The 13,307-nt window shown below is 47.2% G+C and overlaps 3 protein-coding genes across 3 annotated transcripts in view; all 3 read right to left on the reverse strand.

Annotated features, from left to right (window-relative positions):
- LOC137318393 (zinc finger protein 3-like) overlaps positions 1–13,307 on the reverse strand; it is a 626,361-nt gene that overhangs the window by 605,251 nt on the left and 7,803 nt on the right. The gene's annotated exons all lie outside the window — the stretch shown is intronic.
- LOC137318398 (histone H2A-like) lies at positions 8,934–9,376 on the reverse strand. Its single transcript, XM_067981300.1, has one exon. The coding sequence runs from the start codon at positions 9,321–9,323 to the stop codon at positions 8,934–8,936; it is 390 nt and encodes a 129-aa protein (XP_067837401.1). The 5' UTR covers positions 9,324–9,376.
- On the reverse strand, positions 10,354–10,728 carry LOC137318410 (histone H2B 1/2-like). The gene has a single exon (XM_067981315.1). It carries the CDS (start codon positions 10,726–10,728, stop codon positions 10,354–10,356), a length of 375 nt encoding a protein of 124 aa, XP_067837416.1.

Consider the following 13,307-nt stretch of genomic DNA (forward strand, 5'->3'; position numbering starts at 1 on the left):
TTTATTCTGTCCCTGTCCGTCTGATATCTGCTCCCTCCCCTTTGTACATTTCCCGTTTAAGCAAATTTCTCACGGCCCTGCCATTTCAACAAAGGAGATCACAGCTCTTTCCATCGCCGATTTGGTGGCTCTGAAAAGAGCCTTTGTTGCACTTGGTGCTGAAGCCGGGTCGGGTTTAGGCGCGCTCCCCGCGGATGCGGCGGGCCAGCTGGATGTCTTTGGGCATGATGGTGACTCGCTTGGCGTGGATGGCGCACAGGTTGGTGTCCTCAAACAGCCCCACCAGGTAAGCCTCGCTGGCCTCCTGCAGGGCCATGACGGCCGAGCTCTGGAAGCGCAGGTCTGTCTTGAAATCCTGAGCGATCTCTCTCACCAGGCGCTGGAAGGGCAGTTTGCGGATCAGCAGCTCGGTGGATTTCTGGTAGCGGCGGATCTCCCTCAGAGCCACAGTGCCGGGTCTGTAGCGATGAGGCTTCTTCACTCCGCCCGTGGCTGGAGCGCTCTTCCTCGCCGCTTTGGTGGCCAACTGTTTGCGAGGAGCTTTACCGCCAGTCGATTTACGCGCTGTCTGCTTGGTCCTGGCCATTTTCTGAACAGATCTCAACACAACCTGAGACACAAAGACTGTTAATACGGACTGCGCTCTGGGGCCGCCTTATAAAGGGTCTAAGGGGATCCGCCCCTGGCCTCTGATTGGCTTCAGTCCCACACCCAGTCAGGGAGGGATCGCCCCTGGACGATGATTGATCCGAGCTCAGTCAGTCAGACCGAAACGGCGGGAGTTATTGGGCCCCAATTGGCTGAGCTGAAATTAATCATCAATTTCAAAAAGCCCGCCAATTTCAGAGCATCAAATAACAGTTTCAAGAAAATCTCATTTCCCTCCAGCAATTTAAGAATCTCTCTCTTTATAATCTCCATTATTTCCGACTCGTCAGCTTAAATCTCAGGCTGTTTCACATTCCGGTTCATTCTCTGATCTGTCTGTAAACGGGCGGGAATAAAGCCCCGGTCATTGCTTTCCGGAACGGGACAAAGTCCAGCTTCAATTTCAAAAATCCCGCCAGTTCCGGCCCGGTGAACCGCTCCTCAAACAGAAACTTCACATCGAACTGATAATTGAATGAGGGCAGGAAATAAAGACCGAGCAGAGAGGACACAGCGGGAGAGGGAGTGAGGCGGGATTTTACTCTGAGCGGAGAATGTAATGTCTGGGGAAAGACTCTGGATCCCCGCCTGTTCATTTATACCGTGAAACCGGGAATTCCGCTGCTTCTCTCGGGATGGCCGAGAACCCCGGCCGTTGTTTCTGATCTCCCTGTACCGAGTGTTGGGGAATCTCCCCATAATAATTAAATATCGGAAACTGATTCCCCATCCCGAGATCTTTCCTCTCCCGTTCCCAGGTCAGTGCTCTCTCTGTGATGATGTGGAGATGCCGGTGATGGACTGGGGTTGACAATTGTAAACAATTTTACAACACCAAGTTATAGTCCAGCAATTTTATTTTAAATTCACAAGCTTTCGGAGATTTTCTCCTTCCTCAGGCAAATGTTTCAAGATCTTGAAAAATTGTTTACAACTCTCTCTGTGAGGCGGTGGGTGGCTCTTAGAAGAGCCTTTGTTTTGTGTTTGGTCAGAAAGGGTCGAGTTGTTCAGCCGCCGAATCCATAGAGAGTGCGGCCCTGCCGTTTCAGAGCGTACACCACATCCATGGCAGTGACCGTCTTGCGCTTGGCGTGTTCAGTGTAGATGACCGCGTCCCTGATCACATTCTCCAGGAAAACCTTCAGCACCCCGCGGGTTTCCTCGTAGATCAGACCCGAGATCCGCTTGACACCGCCACGGCGAGCCAGGCGGCGGATGGCTGGTTTGGTGATCCCCTGGATGTTATCACGAAGCACTTTACGGTGCCGCTTGGCTCCGCCTTTGCCCAGTCCTTTGCCTCCTTTCCCTCTGCCAGACATGATGATTCTTCACTCAAATCGCTGCTGAATGAATAACAAATTTATGCTGCTTCCGTTTTTATGCAGCCTGCCCCGACCTGACTGAAACAGGCACAGGGTAAGAGAGGGAGGGGAGGAGACAGAGTTAGATATTAAACAGGGAGGGGAGGAGACAGAGTGAGAGATCAAACAGAGAGGGGAGGAGAGATTCAGAGTGACGGACAGAGCGGAGAGCGGCCTCTGATCTTCCAGCTCCACCTCCAGCTTTCTCCGCCCGCCAATTTCAAACCGTTTATCGATAATAGAACCGAAACACAGCGCTCCGCACAAACCCTTACAGACTCGGGCTTCATATTCAAGGATTTCCAGAAACCCGGAGCTTTTCAATAAGCCCCGTTACAATTAACAGTCAGTAATATTCCTGCCTAAATACAGTCCTTTCTATAACAAGTCAACCCGCCTCCTTCCATTTCAGTCCCAGACCCGATTCGATCTCCCCACACATCCCCTCCCAGACGGGTTCAGCAGTTTACAAACACTTTATTCCAGCTGATTTGGAGAATCTCATGTGTTGGGGTTTGAATTGTGATAGTTGCGGATCTCCGCCAGTTTTACCCTGTCACCGACTCTCGCCCTGAATCTGGAAGAAAAAATGAACTGTGACTGGAGCCGAACACACGCCAGTTCCAGTGAGGCCCGGCCCGGACATCCCATTCTCTCTATTTTATTTCAGACAGTGGGGGTCGGGCGGGGATAGCGAATATCAGCGAGTCACCAGGACCCTGGGTTTATTTGAAATGATTTCTATCTGAAATCTGAGCCAGGCCCCTGGACAGGAATCATCTGATTCCGGGATCAGCTCTTTTCTGAGAGACGTGGGTGGCTCTGAGAAGAGCCGTTGGGTTCAGATGGTCACAAGTTGCACTTGATTTTTTATTTCTTTTTGCCCGCTGCTTTCTTGGGCTTTGCTGACTTCGGCTTGGGCTTGGCCCTCGGTTTTTTCACCTTCTTCGCCTTCGCCTTCACTGGCTTGGGGGTCTTGGGCTTCTTCGCCGCCGCTTTCTTCTTAATTGGTGATTTCGCCGCCTTTTTCGTGGTCGATTTCTTGACCGCTGGTTTCTTGGCCGTTAATTTCTTGGCGGCTGTTTTTTTGGCCGCTGTTTTCTTTCCGGGAGATTTCTTGGTCACTTGTTTCTTCACCTTCTTTACCACTTTTGCCTGGGTTTCCTTCTTAGCGACTCTGAAGGAGCCCGAGGCGCCCGTGCCCTTGATCTGCACCAGGGAGCCTTTTTCCACATTTCTCTTGATACTTAATTTGATCTGGGACCGGTGCTTCTCCACATCCAGGCCTTTGGTAGCCAGAACCTTCTTTATCGCGGCCAGGGATATCCCCTTGCGATCCTTGCAATCCGCCACAATCTTGAGGATCTGTTCGCCCAACGGGGGACCGGTGGTCTTGGGTCGGGGAACCGCCTTCTTCTTCTTGGGAGCCTTGGGTGGAGCGGCGGCGGCGGCAGGAGGAGCCGCTTCTGCGGCTGCAGTGTCTGTCATGTCCGGGAATCTGCAGAAAACCTCTCTGACAGTCAGAGCTGGGTGAGAAATGAAACGAGAGGCGGCGGCACAGAGCAACTTAAAGGCACAGAGCGGACGGGGCGGAGACATCCTGCTGTCAGCTCCCGGCCCCTCCAGCCTCTCTGTGTTTCTCTCTCCTCTTAAACTCCCCGATTCCAATTCAAATCGGGCACTCCAGAGTCCCAGACTAGCCCCTTCCCATCTCTAACACCGGGATGTTTGCTGTCGAAAAACTTTCACCGGAATTAAAAGCACCAGTTTCGATTTAAACCCGTTTCATTGCTGCACTGATCGCGCTCTCTCACCCGATCGCTGACATGATCTCCGTTTTTCGGCTGAAATCTTGAATTGATCTGAAACTTTACCTTAAATTTCCACTTCGGAGCTCGGCAGGGGAGGAGGGCGTTCCTTTGACAGGGATTTTTTTAAATTTTACTCAAAATAGACTTGGAAATCCGGCGATGAGACCGGCCACACAAACACAGTGACATTAATCTAACCCGCCCGCCCCTTTAACACACTCTCTCTGACACAATGTTCACATCTTCACATTCACAGGACAAACTGTTCGCCAGATTGACAATTCCCGGGACAGGCTTTCCTCCCCGCTCGGCCTGTGCTGCAGATTCTCGGGGGTTAGTTGTAGTTTCCCAGCTCAGTAACTGTTAAACACTCTGAGGCCAGCGCTCCTCACAGTGTCTGGTCCCCAGATTCAGGGACAGGAGACAATCACAGCTGTGGATGTGATAATCCACACCTGGTTTTACATTATTATATTGATCCACACCGAAATATGTTTGATTAAGATGAAAATACAAATTATCCGCTCTGGGCTCCTCCAATCTCTCTGTGTCTCTCCCTCCTACTAAACTGACTGACAGACAATCGTAACTGGTGTCCTATCCGTCCCGTTCTCAATACCCAGAGACGGCTAGTTACTGAATAAATTCAACATTCATAGGCAGTCCAGTGTCAGACAGTTACAGGCTGTTTCTCTCCAACTTTCCTTACTGGACTGGAGACTGATAAATGCACAATCAGACCGGCGCATACATAATAGAAGGGACAGTGACCGTCTCACCAACAGAACCGGAGGTCTGTTCACAGACACAGAATCAGTCTTTACCTTACAACAGGGTGTTCATATTACGCTCAGTAACAGTATCCTGCTTTCATGTACAGCACTAGAGAGAGAAAGACAGACCGACAGATAAACAGAGAGAGAGACATACACACAGACACAGTATCAGTCTCACACTTCCTATCAGTGTGTCCGTTTCACGCTCAGTAACAGTATCCCACCTTCATGTACAGCACTAGAGATAGAGACACAGAGAGGCACAATATCAGTCTCACATTCCCACCAGTGTGTCCGTTTCACACTCAGAATGGGAAGAACCTGCTATTTAAAATCATTGCTGCTTTCTCCCCCCAAACCAATCGTGAATGTTCCTGGTTTAGTTCCAGTCTCACTCTGTGGTTGGACAGTGAAGAGTGGAAACAGAGCCGGACAGTAAGGATGTGGGGAGTTATACAAAGAGCATCTATTGAAGGCACCAGGTGAGAAGTGTGAAGGATACATTTTAAACAGCGGCTGTTGGGTTTCGGTTGAAAGGTTAGTCCCATGGGAGAGGGGATCAGAAACCTGACCTGAACAAAGGTCCCTGCCCTCTCACACTCACATACAGTTCCACGGACTGAGAAATACAGAATGAATCCCACACTCACACACAGTGCCAGGGAGTGAGAGATACAGAATGAATCCCACACTCGCACACAGTGCCAGGGAGTGAGAGATACAGAATGAATCCCACACTCACACACAGTGCCAGGGAGTGAGAGATACAGAATGAATCCCACATTCACATACAATATCAGAGAGTGACAGTTACAGAATCAATCCCACGCTCAGACAAAGTATCAGAGAGTGACAGATACAGAATGAAACCCTCAGTCACATACAATACCAGAGACTGACAGATACAGAATCAATCCCACACTCACACATAGTACCAGAGAGTAAGATACAGAATAAATTCGTCACTCACATACAGTATCAGAGAGTGACAGTTACAGAATCAATCCCACGCTCAGACAAAGTACCAGAGAGTGACAGATACAGAATGAAACCCTCAGTCACATACAATACCAGAAACTGACAGATACAGAATCAATTCCACACTCACATACAGTTCCACAGACTGACAGATACTGAATGAATCCCACACACACAGGACCAGAGACTGACAGATTCAGAATTGCTGCTTTACTCGGTCTTCATCCTTTGAATCTGGTGGAGAAATTGAAATAAAGTCAGTGAAACTGCCCCATTTTAATGTTTGTCTCTGTAGAATTTACTGCCCAATAAAGTGAACACGGATCCGGGGTCCGTTCAATTCCCCTTTTGCTTTGCTCTTGCTCTCATTCAGATTTACACCGCCCCCGGTTTTCCCGTTAACCACCACTTTCAGGGCGAAGAATCAGAATTCAGTTCCTTCCTCTTTCTCACTGCGGAGCCAGTCTCTGAAATAATTAATTACTGATATTAATATCCCGCATATTAGCAGCCCGTTCCCCGCATTGTAACAATCCAGAATGAACGCCTCGGGGAAAAGAACAGGCTCATTTTCAGGCTTCGTCAATGATTCCGTTTTCAGGACACACGGCTCCTGTTCAGTCCCTGCAACGGAATCAATCGATAACCTGTAATTTGTTACTTTTACAGGTAGAAGTGAAATTTGTCCATATCAGCAATCTATGAATGGGGTTTTATTCCGCAATTTATGGACAATGTGTTTTTAAACAGCGCTAGGAATCTGGGACGTGTAATACGGAATAACATTATTACAAAGAGATTTTAAGTCTTTGTCTGAAAACGACATGTCCGGAGTAATTCACTGATTTCATACACTGAAATTGGCGGCCTTTTTCAAATTTTAAAAAATCGGTCAATTCTGGCCAATAATTTGCTCTGATTTCTTATTGACGTCTCTCCGATTGGTTAAGGAAATTAGTTTTCAAGCAAAGCAACCAATGAGAAGTAGCCTCAGTTTGGAGCGGGCTTTGAGAGTTGGGCCTGTGGTAATTCCAGGTCCCCAATGACTGAGCTCAAACGGTTCAATTTCACAAACCCTCTCAGTATCAGTGTCAGAAACAACCATCAGAGTGAAAATCCATATCACAAGCTGGCCCCTTATCACAGCGGCTCAGCTTAACCTGTTCTCCCATGGAAACCCCCGGTCCCACATCACAACATCTGACTGAGAAACAGAACCAAAACAGAGCGAATGGAGTGAAGGAGCATTTCACTGAGGGGGGAAATGCAGGTCCGGGTAAACTCACTTGTAACGTTCCCTGGACAATTCAGTGCACTCATTCAGGGAAATTTTCCTCTCAGTAACCGGTGCAGCACGCCGCCGATCCCACGTCACCGTATTGTGTTCCTGAAAACTCCTTAATTATAAAACTATTCCCGAGCCCCATATATCCCGCACCAGTTCCCAGGTCAGTGCTCTCTCTGTGAGGCGGTGGGTGGCTCTTAGAAGAGCCTTTGTTTTGTGTCCGGTTTGAAAGGGTCGAGTTGTTCAGCCGCCGAATCCATAGAGAGTGCGGCCCTGCCGTTTCAGAGCGTACACCACATCCATGGCAGTGACCGTCTTGCGCTTGGCGTGTTCAGTGTAGGTGACCGCGTCCCTGATCACATTCTCCAGGAAAACCTTCAGCACCCCGCGGGTTTCCTCGTAGATCAGACCCGAGATCCGCTTGACACCGCCACGGCGAGCCAGGCGGCGGATGGCTGGTTTGGTGATCCCCTGGATGTTATCACGAAGCACTTTACGGTGCCGCTTGGCTCCGCCTTTGCCCAGTCCTTTGCCTCCTTTACCTCTGCCAGACATGATGATTCTTCACTCAGATCGCTGGTGAATGAAAAACTCTCGCCTTTCTTCTCGATTTATAAAGCCCGCCCCGACCTGGTTGAGAAAGGCACATTATCGGAGAGGCCGGGGAGGAGTGTTTGAATGACAGACAGAGCATGAAGTGCGGGAGGGGAGGAGACTGGCTCAGAATGACGGACAAGCGGACGTGTAACTTCGAGCTCCGCCTCCAGGAATCAGTTACCGTCCTTTATAAAATTTTCACCAGCATCAAATGCGAAATACAAATTCAGACACAACCCTTACAGACTCCGGCTTGATATTCAAGGATTGCTGGGAAAAAAGGCGGAAAATACAATTTAAATTCAATAATTGAGGCACACTACAGTTCCAATACAATCACGATCATAACAGAATCAATCAGTGCCGCTCCGGGACCGTTGGAAGAGGGAGTTTTAGTTTTCAGATTTGTAGCTGACAGTAGGCGCCCAATAGTTCAATAAACATAAATCGGTGTGGAAGGCACCCGATACCTTTCCGTGCTTGGGTCAGTATGGGACTGGATAGATTCAGGCACTGGGATGGATGGAGACTGGTCCTATGTGGGGACTGGATAGATTCAGGCACCGGGATGGATGCAGAATTATCCTGTGTGGGGACTGAATAGATTCAGGCACTGGGATGGATGGAGAATGATCCTGTTTGGGGACTGGATAGATTCAGAGACTGGGATGGATGGAGACATTTCCTGTGTGAGTACAATGAGTTTCATTAGAGCTGAGGTCATTGGGGACTGGATAGATTCTGGGAACGGAATGGATGGTGACACATCCTATGTGGGACTGGATAGATTCAGGGACCGGGATGGACAGACCCTGGTCCTGAGTGGGGAATGGATAGATTCAGGGACCGGGATGGACAGAGACTTGCCCCGGGCCACTGTGCGAGGCGGAATCTTACCTTTCGCAACCTTGGCGTCCAATCTGACCCTGAGACGGGCATCCGACCACATATAGGAATATGGGGAAAGTGCGGGAAAGTGGAGTTGAGGTAAAAATCAGATCAGGCATGATCTCATTAAATGGCAGAGCAAGCTCGAGCGGCTAAATGGCCTACTGCTGCTCCTTTCTCTTATGGTCTTTTCCGCTCCATCACCAAGGCCGCCGACTTCCACCTCCGAAGCATCGCGCGTCTCCGCACCTGCCTCAGCTGATCTGGTGCAAAAACCCTCATCCATTCCCTTCTTACCTCCAGACTTGGCTATTCCAATGCTCTCCTGCTCAGCCTCCGATCTTCTGCCCTGTGTAAACTTGAACTCCTCCAAAACACCGTTGCCCTATTCTAATTCCCACCAAGTCCTGTTTACCCATCACCCATGTTCTCGCTGACTGACATTGGCTCCCATTCCTTTAACCGCTGGAGAGATGTAATATATTAACGTAGAACGGGGATAACAGTGATCAATAGTTCAGCCCTTTCATAGATACAGTGGGTGGCTCTGAAAAGAGCCTTTGGGTTATCAGATTAAATCTCGGCCGCTTTACTTGCTCTTAGAGCTCACAGTGCTGGTTTTCTTCGGTAGCAGCACGGCCTGGATATTAGGCAGCACCCCGCCCTGAGCGATGGTCACCCGTCCCAGCAGCTTGTTGAGCTCCTCGTCGTTGCGGATGGCCAGCTGCAGGTGTCTGGGGATGATGCGGGTCTTCTTGTTGTCCCGGGCCGCGTTGCCGGCCAGCTCGAGGATTTCAGCCGTCAGATACTCGAGCACAGCAGCCAGATAGACCGGGGCTCCGGCACCCACACGTTCAGCGTAGTTCCCCTTTCGCAGGAGTCTGTGAACACGGCCCACAGGGAACTGCAGTCCGGCCCGGGATGAGCGAGACTTGGCCTTGGCCCGAGCTTTACCGCCGGTTTTTCCTCTTCCAGACATTTCCACAATCTCACAAACACTTTCACAAAGAATGAAGAAATCCTCCCGCACTCGCCCTTCTTATACCTTCTGGAGGAGTAGAGTGGGGGAAATTGTGATTGGTCCATCTGTCCTCAATCTCATTGTTTCAATGAACAGTCCATTCAGAGAGCTGTTTTATTCACCAATCAACAGCCGGCAATGAGAAAAAGGCGGAAAATACCGAACTGAACCGTTTTTTTTAAAATTTGAAAAGCCCGCCAATATATTTGTAACACAAGGAGCGGATTAAGTAAATAATGTCGCCTTAAGACAAATATTTAAAAATCTCTCTCCTTTTACTCTGTTATTCCACATTTCCCGTCACAACTTCCAGAATCTTTTACAATCCGGTTAAAATCCGGCTTCATTCACCGTTCGCTTTCAATCGGGCGGGAATAAAGTCCCATTTTGTAACGGGACAGATTCCAGCTCAATCTTTGTAAAAGTAACAAACCACAGATTGTGGATTGATCCCTGTTCACAGGAGCTGCAGCGCGATCGAAACCGGAGCCGAGACTCCTGGTGTAAGAAGTCGAACAGTGACAGAGCCTTTAGACTATTCTGTACTCGGTGTGAAGTCCCTTTCAGGGCTGCTGTTTTACAAAGGATTGCGGTTCTGAAAGTGATATTCCCGAATAATGAACAAACAAACGTGAAAAGGAGAAAAAAATGACTGAAGTCTAATCCACCGCCTTAAAACGGCTGTGAAGGTGCAGACGCGGGGAAAAGGGCGGAATATGATTGGAAATGAGAGGATGATGGACACGTTTTTGGTTATTGGGACCAAATAAAACAGAGACACACAGATTATAACGGGCAGTGATTATGAGAATCTTCCAGATTTGAAGAGAAATTACAATAGCACATCAGTTATAGAGAGACAGTTAGTATCAAACTATCTACAGTAAAATGATTCCATGCAGAGGTGTCGTTACAGCGTCTTCAGAGAGACTATGGGTGGCTCTTAAAAGAGCCTTTGTGTTAATTTTTTTCAATAGATTGTGGAGCTTTACTTGGAGCTGGTGTACTTGGTCACCGCCTTTGTCCCTTCCGACACGGCGTGCTTGGCCAGTTCCCCGGGCAGCAGCAGGCGCACGGCGGTCTGGATCTCCCGGGAGCTGATGGTGTGGCGTTTATTATAATGAGCCAGGCGGGAAGCTTCACCCGCGATGCGCTCGAAAATATCGTTCACAAAGGAGTTCATGATGCTCATGGCCTTGGAGGAGATGCCGGTGTCGGGGTGAACCTGCTTCATCACTTTGTAGACGTAGATGGAGTAACTCTCCTTCCTCGACTTTCTCCGCTTCTTGCCGCCCTTGGCTGGTGCTTTACTCAAGGTTTTCTTGGCGCCCTTCTTGGGAGCTGCTTTCTTGTCCTCAGGCATTTTCAAACTCAATCTCAGACCCAGAAATGACCCAAATCCGCTCCGAGCTCGGATTAAATAGGCAGCCCCACAGCCCTATGGTAATGAGGGATGGGGGAAGGCAATGATTGTGATTGGGTCATTGGGAGTGATACAACGTCACCTTTTCCTTTCACTCTCTGATTGGATATCTGAAGAAACCAATCAGATTTAACATCTGCCACCAATCACAAACACGCTCACACTGCACATTGTCCGGTTTCAGCAATTTGTTCCGAACTGTTGCAGTTCTGCTTCCGGCCAGTAGATGTCCCCAAACCCCGGGTCATTGAAGTTTGCAGATGAGAGAGGGACAGAAGATAAACTCATTCTTCACATTATATTGCACGGGTGGGATTTAGAAAAACTGGGAAAGGAAAACACTTGGTAAGACCAAACATGAGTTGTAATGCTGTATTAAATGCTTGTAATTAATTTAGGGGGTTTAGCCTGCACTGAGCAAGAATCCAACAAAATGCAAGAAGACTGTATTAAGCTTGCTGAAAGGCAGTGTGAATGGCCATTGAATTTCCATATCGAAAGGTGTGAGGTGGTGCGGTTAGCTCGGGGGAATAAGGAGGCCAAACACTGCTTGGAAAATAAGAGTCTAAATGGTGTAGAAGAGCAAAGTGATTTAGGGGTACAGATTGACAAATCGTTAAAAGTAGCAACACAGGTTGATGAGGCCACAGAAAGCAAACACAGCACTGGGGTTTATTTCTAGAGGAATAGAATTGTTAAGCAGATAAGTTATGTTGAACTGTAATTTAAACTGTCAAACCTTCTGCCAAACTGTTAAACCTTCCCTTTCTGAAATCCGTGCTGACTATTCTTTATTATATTTTCGGTTTCTAGATGTTTTTCTATTGCTTCATTGAGTAAAAGATTCCATGATCATTCCTCCCACCGACCTTTAGTTAACTGGTCTATAGTTCCCTGGAATTGTTCTATCTCCTGTTTTAAATTATAAGAATCACATTTACTGTCATCCAGTCCTCTGGCACTATTCCTTTTTGTGATGATTTTTTCTATATATGTAACAGTGCCTCTGCTATCTTTTCCCTTGCTTCATTTAATATGTGCAGATGGAATCCATCTGGACCAGGAGTTTAACCACCCTTTCTAACTTAAATGTCTTGATTTCTTTATTGACCTCTTCCTCTAATATCATGTTCACCCTGTTAATCTCCCGGGTAAATACTGAGGAAAAGTAATAATTCAATATTTCTGGCATTTCACTGACGTTACCACTGAGTTTATTTTGTGCATCCCTTTATGGCACTGAAGCTATTCTGATTTTCCTTGTTTTATTTATGCATCTGTAGAATAATTTACTGTTTCTTTTGATATTCCTTGATAATTTAATTTCGTAGTTCCTCTTTGCTTCCCCAATTGTTCTTGTGAAATCTTCCTGACCGTTTCCTGTTCTCTTTTGTCATCCTCTTATTTAATATTTATAAATGAGAAATTCCACCAGCTTTTTGTGTCTGTTCAGGGGCTGGTGTTTGGGAACTATTTATTGTCTATGATTAAAGTGCCAGAAACTCAAAACCCAAACTCCACAGAAACACTCTATTTCTCCCTCCTAGTGAACAAAGTGCTACAATGGTGAGCATAGCTGCCTTCCAAACAGTTAATTCCAACAAGTTTGAATCCCAGTTCGCTTAATTCAGAAACACCAAGACTGGAACCGAATTTGATGCTGTTCAGAGCGATAGTGTTTCCAAAACACAAACGGGTCTAATTTACATTTGAAAAAATACTTTTAAAGCTCATTTATATCCCCCATAATGTTAAATTTATCTCTGTCCCTTTGTATTATTATTTCCCCTGATCTGTACTGTGGATATTGAACACAATTGTCCGGATTCAGTGAAATTAATTGATTTTCTGAAGTTTTTCCCTCTGCTGATTCCCGTTCCTTATTTAAATTATGTCGGATTAACCTTTCTGATCTCTAGAAGGGTCATAGTCCTGAACCGTTAACCCGAGCTTCCCTTCTCCACAGATGCTGCCGGACCGGCTGAGTCTTTCCAGCATTTTTTTCTCTCTATTTTATCCCTTTCACCTTTGACGGTCGCCATTAAAACTTCCAGCTTCATGCTCAGTTTTTATTCGTGTTTCAGTTCGGTTTATTTGAATTAATCTAAATCGTGTCCTGAGAAATCAGACATAAATATTGCGCAATGACGAGTGAAATATAATGGGGCAAATTCACAACTATCGAATCAGTAAAACAAAAACTTTATTCTGAATCAATTGTCTTAATATTTCACTGTCAAAATATCAAAAAACACGAGACTAGAAGTTACAGAGAGAAACTATTTGCTCACACTGCACATTGTCCTGAATCTGGAACAACGACAGACAATGTGAATTTGTTCCACTCTGTTACAGTTCTCCCTTCCGGCCAGTAGATGTCAGACTGTATATTCATTCTGTATCTGTCAGTCTCCAGTACTGTCTGTGAGTGTGAGACTAATTCTCTCTCTGTCAGACTCTGGTACTGTGTGTGAGTGTGAGATTCATTCTATATCTGTCAGTCTCTGGTACTGTGTGTG

Source organism: Heptranchias perlo, unplaced genomic scaffold, assembly GCF_035084215.1.
Source record: "Heptranchias perlo isolate sHepPer1 unplaced genomic scaffold, sHepPer1.hap1 HAP1_SCAFFOLD_70, whole genome shotgun sequence".
NCBI lineage: Eukaryota > Metazoa > Chordata > Chondrichthyes > Hexanchiformes > Hexanchidae > Heptranchias > Heptranchias perlo.